The sequence below is a fragment of the Nansenia antarctica genome, assembly GCF_963989245.1.
Source record: "Nansenia antarctica genome assembly, chromosome: 19".
Lineage (NCBI taxonomy): Eukaryota > Metazoa > Chordata > Actinopteri > Argentiniformes > Microstomatidae > Nansenia > Nansenia antarctica.
The window spans coordinates 21,743,754-21,755,661 of NC_137692.1; the positions used below are offsets into that span (position 1 = coordinate 21,743,754).

The 11,908-nt window shown below is 44.5% G+C and overlaps 2 protein-coding genes across 2 annotated transcripts in view; both read right to left on the bottom strand.

Moving 5' to 3' along the window:
- LOC308173993 (sodium- and chloride-dependent GABA transporter 2-like) overlaps positions 1-573 on the bottom strand; it is a gene marked incomplete at both ends in the record, with an annotated part of 11,331 nt that extends 10,758 nt beyond the window's left edge. The window contains one exon of the mRNA XM_080549046.1: positions 456-573. Coding sequence (XP_080405172.1) covers positions 456-573 — 118 coding nt within the window. The remainder of the gene's footprint in view (positions 1-455) is intronic.
- Positions 574-1,596: 1,023 nt separating this feature from the next.
- On the bottom strand, positions 1,597-11,908 carry vwa7 (von Willebrand factor A domain containing 7; the record flags this gene model as incomplete). The annotated part of the gene is made up of 17 exons (XM_080549047.1): positions 1,597-1,673; positions 2,233-2,773; positions 3,063-3,222; positions 3,467-3,603; positions 4,560-4,831; positions 4,993-5,085; positions 5,869-6,021; positions 6,532-6,667; positions 6,784-6,987; positions 7,160-7,276; positions 7,776-7,888; positions 8,182-8,351; positions 8,873-9,068; positions 9,440-9,574; positions 10,475-10,571; positions 11,080-11,313; positions 11,663-11,908. The coding sequence occupies 17 exons, from the start codon at positions 11,906-11,908 to the stop codon at positions 1,597-1,599; spliced, it is 3,081 nt and encodes a 1,026-aa protein (XP_080405173.1).

The following is an 11,908-nucleotide window of genomic DNA, read 5'->3' on the forward strand; positions in this document are numbered from 1 at the left end:
ATTCTGAATTCAGAAAATGTGAGGAGCGAAATACCGTTTTATAGAATTAGGACCATATAGGATGTATATAGTATAGTTTAATGAATGAATGAATGGTCTTTATTGTCATTGATATAGTACAGGTACCAAACAACGAAATTTGGGAGGGGTGGCTCCCCTGGTGCTAGGAAAAAAAATACTAAAAAACAAGAAGGGAAAGGAGCTGGTTTACATAAATAAAGGCTATGTACACTATCCACTATACTATACTATACAAATAAAACACTGTGCTGTACTCTATGCTATGCTATACCTATTCTAACATTTCCTATTCTCTGAACCTTATGTACCCTAGGGTTGTCATATTGCACATATTAATGTAGTATAGTACAGTATAGAGATAGAGATATTAGATAGAGATATACAAACAAACAAAAAAGTGTTAGATCACATCACTGTCTTCTCGATAGACTCACCTCCACCGTTTTTGTAACAGAGGTAGGGGAACCTCCACACGTTACCGAGGCCCACCACGTTTCCTGCTACAGCCAAGAGAAACTCTGTCTTGCTGCCCCAGTGGCCCCTCTCCTCCATCTTCACATTTGCCGCTCCCCCCTTCTCTGCACCTTCCTTCTTCACCTCCATACCCCACTGCTCTTCTGCTTTTCCATCTGTCCCCTCTCCCCCGTGTGTCTGTCCGTCCATCGTATTGAAGACTGTTCGCTAGTAGATTTCCCAAGTACGACACAGAGTGACTTAATCAGGAGCAGGAGGTGGTGTACTCATTGACTCAAACGGACCCATTTGTGCTACTGTGACCTTATTGGCCGTGGAACCACACCACTCTGGACGCCCAGGTGAGACACACACACACACACACACACACAGACGCACACAGATGCACACATGCAGGCACACACACACACACAGATGCACACATGCAGGCACGCACACACACACACACACACACACACACAGATGCACACATTCACACGCACACACACACACACACACACACACACACACACACACAGATGCACACATTCACACGCACACACACACGCACGCACGCACGCACGCACGCACGCACGCACGCACGCACGCACGCACGCACGCACGCACGCACGCACGCACGCACGCACGCACACACACACACACACACACAACAGTAGTTGTCTAGTGCAAACTAACTTGAAGAAAGTAGTCCACCTTTGGCCCTCGAAACAATCATTACACCACCACCAATCATATTGTCTGGATGGACATTGCGTTGCCATTCCAGTTCTCCAATGACAAGTTGACTGTTTTCCTAAATCAAAGACACCAAATGAATAAGTTAGAATATACAGTGGGGGTATTCAATAAGTATTCAATACATTAACACATTTTTTTATTCAACATATTTCCATTTGCAGCTATTCACATGAAATTTAGACCAGACATACTGAAACTATCAATTATGATTAGTTTTGTTTTGTTTAAACCAAGCAATAGAATGAAATCAATGTAATCAAATGACCTGTTTCACATTGATGTCTATGTCCACCACAGCTCACTGAAGCCCTTCACCTGGACGACCACGATCTTAACAGTGCTTTGTTAATGATCTCATTGATGTTAACCATCACGATGAGGAGAGCAGTCAGAGCCGCTGTGACTGTGACCCCCATACGTGACTATGACATGGCACAGGCCTCCTCACGGGAGGACACAACATGACTATTCCCCATCACAGTTTACAACTGCTTAGTTAAAACTAGTGGCTTAATTGATGTGCTCCTGTCTGCTGTATGTATGAACACCATGTGGAATGTTTATTGAGGAACACTCACATTATCCTGTGTTGAAATATGGATGTCAATTATACAAATGATGAGAATATCATGGCGGGAGCTTGGGTGGGAATTGATGTTACCTTTACGATAGTATAGTATAACATCTAAGTAGGACATCTAAGGACAGCCGTATGAAGTGTAATATAAAGCATTAATAGGAACCACAAAACAATAACCAAATCTGTCAAAGAAGTCCTCAAACAAATGATTACATTTCACTGTGAGTCTTTGCGTGGCACATTCATAAAGAGTAACCCATTAACAATGTCCTCTGTTCGTCATCATTCATTCACCCCGTCGTCGAGGGGGAAACATGGGGTCGCGGTGGTTTCAAAAGATGTCCTTGAGATTCTTCTTCCTCAAAGAGAAATATTTGCAATTGACCTACAGAGAAAAAAACTCAATAGCAACAGGATACAGCAGCTCATCCACGGTGTCGTCTCGCCAGTTCTGTTCGCCACTCCACCCCTCTCCCACTGCGCCCTCTGCTGCTTGGAGGCCAGATGGCAGCGTCTTGTATTCCCAGCCCCGTCCCACACTAGGAGTTCTGCCCGGGGGGAGCAGCAGGTGGAAGTGTACCTCACCCACAGGGGCGACTGGCCCGACCCCCCTGCCCACTCAGACACATTCAGAGGGGGATCCCCTCGCTCCAACCTGGGCCCCTCTTGGTTCTGCTCTGAGCTTTTCTTTCCCCTGTCTGTGTGATGCTGGTGGTTAGGTCCTGGCTGGTTCTCCGACGTACTTTTAAACCCTGGATCTGCATGGCTGTGGGGGGTGTGGAGCAGGGTGAGAGTGCCCTCGCCTCGGGAGAGCTGGAGGGAAGCGAGACCAGATGAAGCGTGCCCCCTGTCTATCACAGCTAGGGACACAGTCCAGCTAGAGCCGGCGCATTGAGATTGAGGCGGGCAGGCCTTCTCTACGCGCATGGTGGAACATGATGGGGGAGTCATGTCAGGACCCTGGGGAGAAAACACAGGAAACTAAACTAAAATGTATATCAGACAGTGCAGGATGTTTTATATTGTCACCTTCTCCAAATAATGGTTAAGTCATATTTTCAAGTTTTTTAAGTTTTGAAGAAAAACGTAATAAACTGAACCAAATCTGAATCTGAAACCGAATATATGATATTTTGGCAAAAACATAATTTTCCTCAAAAGTTAAGCCATTATTTTAAGAAGGTGATGATATTTTTGATTGACTCCAATAGGTGATAGACAATAGGAAAGCAGGTGTTCTATGTCTCACCAGAGGGACTACAGTCAAGTGGACCACTGCATAGTTGGAGTCTGGGGAGTCCACGGCTCGCACTGTGAGGGTCAGGGTGACCACCCCTCCTGCCTCAGCTATCCCTGGGGTGTAGAGCTCCACCTTCCATCTCACTGACCCCCTGTTTCCTACAGAAAGGCTAGGAGGAGGCAAGCCAAAACCGTATGGCCACTGCTGTCAACTTTATATAATTCATATCAAGTTATTCTGTGTAGTAACTCTGTAAATTACACTATTGTATTACCAAAGTGTTTTCGTAAACAAAACCAAACAAACATGAGAGGACCGTGTGGTCGGTGTCAGAATAGGAAAACACTGCATGCTAATGATTGATGAGTCACTGACAGTCCTACAGTCTGATTGGCCGCCTCTGTCCTCCTCACCTGTGCTGTCGACTCTCAGTGAGGTATCCACGGTCGTCGTCTGCGGTCAGGGTGAAGTGACGCGCTGGACCGTGGTTCTGGATGTCAAAGTCTACCACGGTACTACGGCCAGGAACCAGGCGTGGGTCAGAGAGGACCTGGGAGAGAGAGAGGGAGAGAAGGAATCGTGAGCTTAGAATTCTAAGGTTCTATCTCCGTTTAGGGCAGTTCAGAGATATTGAGCGTCAAAGTTTTTACATTCCATTATGTTTTGTGAGATGGAACCTTTGTATTTTATGAATTACTAACTCAAAAATGTCAACATTTTAAAAATAACACCACACAGGCATTAATAAACACCTAATGAATCAGATTATGTACAAAACTCAATTTTGACAAAAATGGAGATAGAACCTTATATCATCACGGAATGAGGATTACGGGGGGGGGGGAGTGACTGTGTTTTTGCTCTATTCTCTGTGGTACACTTCTTGTGGTCTACTTCTTCTTGTCATGCTCTGAGGGATCTGTGATTAAGTAAGTCTATGGGCACAGTGAGATGTTACTGTATGCGCAGTACAATACGTCACCATTACATCACAGTACAAGGACGAGGTGAGTTGGTCAAGTTAGCAGTGTTACTGAGAGAATCATCTGGGCACATACCATTTGGTAGCACATTCATTCCATTCATGAAACTAATCCCTCACTAGAAGAAGGTTGCGGCTGCCTAAAACAGTAAAGGCCCGCCACAGGCTCAGTTTCTTCCCCTCAGCCGCCAGGCTGATAAATGACTCTGGCTTCCCCCTCCCCCCCGCCCCCAAGTCTGCCCAGGACTGAATATGCACTGGACTCACTGTAAAAACTCTGCACTGCACTTTATATATGTATCACTATCCAATGCACTGTTGTCTGTCCTGTGTTGTCTATAAGTGTACCGGTATATGTATAAACGCACTTACTGTAATGCCAAAGCAAATTCCTATGTGTGTATGCATAATGGCAATAAACGTTATCTGAATCTGAATCTGAATCTGAATCTGAACAGTGGGTTCAACTGCAGTATGCTGGATCACTGTTGTTGTTGTTGTTGTTGTTGTTGTTGTTGTCATACCTGTATCTGTACATGTGTCGGCTGTATCATCTCTGTAGAGACCCTCTCTAGCCCGATCCCTCTCCTGTCCACGCCAGACAGACGGACACAGAAGGGCTCCCTGGGAACTGAGTCCATCTGGCCCACCAGCTCGTGTCCAGAGGAGGAGGAGGAGTTGAGTTGCACCCTCCTCAGGCTCTCCCCGCTGACTCCCAGCAAAGTCACGTGACTAAACGAGACCTCCTCGTGAGGTGACAGCCCTGTCACTACCAGCACCAGGAACGTTGGCACACCTGGATGTGGTGAGAAAGATATTTGGAACAAACTGAACTGAAAGCTTTGAATTACCATTATTCACACTATATGATGACTGGGTAATCGTGAAGATAGGTGACTAGATTAATATAAGTCTATGAAGACAGAGCAAGCCACCCAAACGACCCTACCAACTCACCTACTATTGGACTCCCATCTACTCTGGCGAGGCCCGGATGAGTTCCATTAGACTCAACCGCAAAGTAATACAGGAAGTCCACAGTGCTGTCACCTAGGAAGATGACTAAGTTAGTGACTATAGAATCATATACAATTTTAATTGTATTCAGGGGTCAGTTTCCTGAAATCTTTTGTAGCTAAAGCAGTACTTTATCTCCTTATTTGAAAGTTCATCACCACCCCCATCTCCTAGACAAGCATAGTTTTTCGTTTAACAAATGTCCTTCTTTTAATGCACAGAAAATTGACTTGGAAATGAATACATTTATTTCATAATTGTTACGATCTGACAGCTTTGCAGGATGTAAACACTGCTTCAGCCACGTCATAAACGGCGATCCCTTGTTGATGGAGAACGATTAGCACCATTTAGCATTCTTGCTTTGTGCTGTTATACAATATTACATTCTATTATGCGTATACAGTATATGCAGATATATACATGCGTACATATATCGTGAGCTTAGAATGATAAGGTTCTATCTCCGTTTAGAATGATAAGGTTCTATCTCCGTTTAGAATGATAAGGTTCTATCTCCGTTTAGAATTATAAGGTTCTATCTCCGTTTAGGGTAGTTCAGAGATATTGAGCGTCAAAGTTTTTACATTCCATTATGTTTTGTGAGATGGAACCTTTGTATTTTATGAATTACTAACTCAAACATTTTAACATTTTAAAAATAACACCACACAGGCATTAATAAACACCTAATGGATCAGATTATGTAAAAAAACTCGGACAACATTTTTACAAAAATGGAGATAGAACCTTATAATTCTAACGTCACGATATCTTGTGTGTGTAGTTCAAGAGTCTAGTTTTTAGATCCGGTACCTATGGCGTTAAATGTGACGTGACCGTCAGACCTGGTGCTGAGGTGCCACAGGCCCGGTTCTATAGGGGACCGCAGGGTGATTCTGTATAGGCCCTGAAACAGCTCCGACTTTAACAGATGACCCTGCTGACTCAGCACTGACTGACTACGACCTGAGAGAGAGAGAGAGAGAGAGAGAGAGAGAGAGAGAGAGAGAGAGAGAGAGAGGGAGAGAGAGGGAGAGAGAGGGAGAGAGAGGGAGAGAGAGAGAGGGAGCGAGAGAGAGAGGGAGCGAGAGAGAGAGGGAGAGAGAGAGAGAGAGAGAGAGAGAGAGAGAAAGGGAGAGAGAGAGAAAGGGAGAGAGAGAGAGAGAGAGAGAGAGAGAGAGAGAGGGAGAGAGAGAGAGAGAGAGGGAGAGAGAGAGAGAGAGAGAGGGAGAGAGAGAGAGAGAGGGAGAGAGAGAGAGAGGGAGAGAGAGAGAGGGAGAGAGAGAGAGACAGTTTTCTATACACCTTTATTGTACCATTTGCCTTCTCAGAAAACAATGCTATAATAATAATAATATTGTTTTATTTGTATAGCGCTTTTCCTGCAAACATTGCAGCTACAAAGCTATAATGTTCACAAGAAAAACATCAGCCTCTTAGGTGTTATGTGTTACGCCCTTTAGTGTGTCACCTCACCAGTTGGGCTGCGGAGGACACAGTGATCCAACGCTCCCGTGAGGTGCAAGGTGACACCCTTCATTGCGCTGTCCACTCTGAAGGTGTGAGAGGACTCAGAGTGGTCACTGTCACTCACTACATGCAGGAGAGTCACCTGCAGGGGGAGACAGAGAGCAAAGGCTTCAGGAAGTTCCTCAAGGAGTCATTGTTTGAATAGGCTCATCTTCATGATATGAAGCATAGATAGGAGTGAGAATGTTGCAGCAGTACCTTGTCAGAAGCCATGTTGTCCTCCACTATGGCCGACACACGGTGTATGTCTGAGTCGGTGGTGAAGACAATCTGTCCCCCGGACACGGAGGACAGGGAGGAATAGAGAGAGAAGCGATCAGGCGACAGATGCCTCCTCTTTCTGCCATTCCAAAACACTGGAGGTGGAGGGTACCTGGGGTCTTCGGTCACAAGGAAGGTCACCTAATGGCACGAGAGAAAAAAAAACAGGTCAGAGAACCAGGACGACTAGAAAATCCTGTTTTGCTTGTGTCTCTTCTCATGATACTGACAAACAACTCGCATGATCTTATTCTTAGATGTACTGTACATATCTTGGTGGTGTAGCATAATGATGTGTTATTGGAGTATATACCTTGCATTGTTTCTCTAGAGTGAGAGCTTCCACTGTGTTGTACAGGTGGGCGTCTTTGGGAGAGGCGTCAGTGAATACAAATATCTCTGACAGCGGTGGGCTATGAGTGAGGGCCAGCTGAAACACACATTTGTCATTATCTATAGGTAAGATATCCATATCATACTGTTGCAGAATTATGTTGGTTACATCAGGGTATATACAGGAATCTTGAGGTTAATTTCAATATCTTTCTTTAAAGACTTTTTAAAGACCTTGTCAATATTTTTCCAGACCTCACCGCCACTTCGAGCTGTAACCGTTTACATCAGTGACACCTTTAACTTAACAGTTTTGTATTTTGCAATAGACTAGACCACTATCATACAACAGAATTTCCGGTTCATCTTAGTTTTTTAAATAAAACTAATAATAAAAAAATGTTTAGGACTCGAACTCTTTGGACAGAGTCTAATTCAGAAAAATACCTACAAAATTCAAGACCTCATAAAATCGTGATAAGACTTTTTAAATACTTATTAAGGGTCTTGATTTTCCCAAAATTGATTTATCAACTTTTAATACTTTTCAAGACACCGCGGTCGGATACCCTGTCTAAAAGCCCCTCTGTTTGTACCTGGATGGCTGACAGGCACATCTCAGGCTCGTCTCCTCCTCCTAGGGCCATCAGGTTCTCCATGTGACGCATGAACTGCTGTGGGTCCTCTGTCTCATACACCGGCCCCACCCCTGTAGCACAGGAACACTTTACTACACATCTAATGCCGTTATAACAAGCTAATAAACAATATCTGTACCGGTATATGCAATTGCAAGCATTGAAATGCATTCTTTTCCTTTCAGGACATTCCGTTCACACTATTTTCAATATGGTTACTATGGTTATAAGGGTACTAACTAGCTACAACTGTACCTATAACCATAGGAAGGAGCATTGCACACACATGCAATCACAGTGACAGGAAACGTTAGGGACACATAGGGATTTAGCCATCTTGCCTGGTCGTGTGTCACTCTCTCACCTGGGTCGTGAAAGGGGACCAGAAGGAATGTGCCAGGCTGTCCAGGTCCGTTGGCACGGGTCTGGATGATAGAGAGGGCACGGAGGCGGGCAGCAGTGATCTCTTCAAACATGCTGCCCGTCGTATCCATGACGAATACCAGCGCTGGCAGTTGCTCCACGCTGAACAGCCTGCCAGTAGGACGTAACAGGGAAGAACAGTTAATGGTAAATGGTAAATGGACTGCACTTACCGTATATAGCGCCTTTTTTGCTGCTCCAAAGCTGCTCCAAAGCACTTTATAACGGCCTCTCATTCACCCATTCACACACACATTCACACACCAATGGCGGCAAGCTGCCATGCAAGGCGCCGGCCCGCTCACTGGGAGCAATTTTGGGGTTCAGTGTCTTGCCCAAGGACACTTCGACATGTGGCCAGCCGGGGCTCGAACCACCGATCTACCAACCTTGTGATCATTAGGTGGCGACTCTACCTCCTGAGACACAGCCGCCCCTCACATTGTTCAAATTGTTATTCCATATCATCATATTTCAAAACACTGCATGCAGATTTGTATCTTGCATGCCAACACATTTTTTCCAACTCAAATTGAAGATCATGCATGCATACATTTATTTATATTTATAGCATGGCATACATGCAACATTATAGCATATTATGCTGTGTATGTCTACAGTACAGATCCCACCGTAGGAAGCTGGTTGGGCCCACAGAGTCTCGGAGGTCTCTCAGCACATTCATGGTTGCCGTGGTAGCAAGGTGGGCCGCCTCGACGTGGAGGTAGTGGTGGGGGGAGAAGAGGGGGGAGTTACTGTCCTTGTTGATACCCCCCCGAGCCCCTAGATGGCGACTGCTGTCCAGCATACCCCCGTGACTACACTTCCCTGAAGAACAAAGAGTGTAGTAATTAATTAATGAATAATAATTTTGCCATTTAGCAGACGCTTTTAATCCAAAGCGATTTACAATTACGAATTACAGGGACATTCCCCCTGGAGTAACTGAGGGCTAAGTGCCTTACTCAAGGGCACACTAGTAGTGGTGTGGTTTCAGGCGGGATTTGAACTCACAACCTTCCGATAAAACCATAACAACCTTTTAAGTGTAACCTGCCCCTTCATCCAATGCTTGAAAACGGTCAATAGACTTTGCAGAATCTGTATTTGCCATATTTTAAAGGGACGATGTGATATGGTGGATGGGGTTAGCCCCTATGGACACGAGGTCTAGTCGAGGTCTTATTTGACCCCTGTACCTTGTGGTTTGGGTGGGTAGGTGCTGAAGTAGCCAGTAGTGAGCAGTAGGGGGCGCTGCTGAGTTCGTCTCAGTCTGGGCAGGAGGTTGTCTCTGCAGGTGGTACTGTGGCACTCCAGACAGGTAGGAGTGTCCTCTACCGAGACAGAGATGAGAGTGTGACAGCAGTCGTGACGTTAGAATTATAAGGTTCTATCTCCATTTTGTCAAAATTTAGTTTTTTACATAATCTGATCCATTAGGTGTTTATTGATGCCTGTGTGGTGTTATTTTTTTAAATGTTGAAATTTTTGAGTTAGTAATTAATCAAATACAAAGGTTCCATCTCATAGAACATAATGGAATGTAAAAACTTTGACGCTCAATATCTCTGAACTGCCCTAGACGGAGATAGAACCTTATCATTCTAAGCTCACACGCTCTATGACCCATGTATGGTATGGCTGTGTGTTGGTTCACACATTATTTGCAACCATACAATGGAGATTAGGCTACTTAACTACTGTACTGTATTATATTGCATTTCATATCATCGTACTTTGCTCAGCATTTTTGCACTATTGAAGCCACTGTAAAACCATCACGTTATTACTGCATCAATGTAGGGTTACTTATTGTACTTATTTACGTTTACTTATGCTGCAATGTCAATGTTGGATAAACTAAAGCCAAATCATTTTTACTCGTGTGTTACAATGAGATGTCGTGAGCTTAGAATGATAAGGTTCTATCTCCGTTTAGGGCAGTTCAGAGATATTGAGGGTCAAAGTTCTTACATTCCATTATGTTTTGTGAGATAGAACCTTTGGATTTTATTAATTACTAACTCAAAAATGTAAACATTTTAAAAATAACACCACACAGGCATTAATAAACACCTAATGGATCAGATTATGTAAAAAAAACTCAATTTTTACGAAAATGGAGATGGAACCTTATAATTCTAACGTCACGATGTAATAAAAGCTATTCTGATTCTGATTCTGATTCTGAGATGTATGATCTGATTGGTCAGTTTCCAGATGTCCTCAGGTACCTGAGGCTACAGGGAAGGCCGGCTCCTCAGGACGCAGCAGGTGGAGGTAGATGGAGCGTTGGCCCATCTCCACCCAGTTACTGTGGCTGTAGAAGTCCTGTTCAGGGAGGGAAAGAGACAGCAGAGTTCATCCATGTCCTCTCATGTGGATGTTTAGCTCACTCTCAAACCTGACAAAAGATGCTGTGTGCCCTCAAGCAAACATTATGATAATTGAAAGGTGAAAGATACCTTACATAGATTTTTGGGTAGAAATTAGTACCGTTAGTTTTGTGTGCTTTGAAATTGCCAATATATTTACAACCAGCAAATCGTGAGCTTAGAATGATAAGGTTCTATCTCCGTTTAGGGCAGTTCAGAGATATTGAGCGTCAAAGTTTTTACCTTCCATTATGTTTTGTGAGATGGAACCTTTGTATTTTATGAATTACTAACTCAAAAATGTCAACATTTTAAAAATAACACCACACAGGCATTAATGAACACCTAATGGATCAGATTATGTAAAAAACTCAATTTTGACAAAAATGGAGATAGAACCTTATAATTCTAACATCACGAAATGTTGACGCAGAGTGGCAGTGCTGTACGTTGCCATGGAGTACCTGTAGAGAGTGGAGCAGCTGGCCTAGACTGTGGCGTGCCCCCTGATACTCTCTGACCCGCAATGAGAGCAGGGTCTGGGCCCATAGCTGACGCAGCATCACTATGGCGCCCTCCACACGCTCAGAGTCAAAGTGGTACACCGGGTCTGACCGCGTGGAGCTCAGGAAGTCCATGGCTGCGTTGGATTTAACGACCTCACCCACAGCTCGCCAGAATCCCCGGCCTAGCCTTGACTGACAGAAGCCGTCATAATCGTCATCATCATCATCATCATCATCATCATTACGTGTGATCATTACGTGTGATATTAGCATACTAGCAGGTGTTTTCATATAAAATGGCCATGCCAACATAAAAGCTTTCGCTGACTAGTGAGCCTGCGTCAACCTTAATGCTATTCAAGTGCAAGAAGATTAGATAAGTGCATAGCAACGCTGTTTCGAAAGATACGATTACATCATAGGGCGGACACTATTTGGCCCCGGACTAATTCTGGCATGACAGCACCAATAAGCGTGTCTGTGTGTTTGTGTGTGTGTGTGTGTGAGTATGAGCATTTGTGTATATCAAACTCAGCCACACCTGCTCCTGTGTTTGTTCATACTGCTGTGCGTGGACACTGCTCATGGTCTCCAGGGTAACGTTTAGGATGGCCTGCTCCGTGATGTACTGATGTGTGTAGGAGTCCCAGGAGAATGTCAACACGCGGGACCAGAAGTTGGGTAGGAAGGCCCTGCAGCATGGCAGAGTCAACAGCAGGGACACCAGAGCATACTGGCTGATCCATCCTTTACCCACTGGCCCACCTTTTTGCTGACTCTGTGTCAT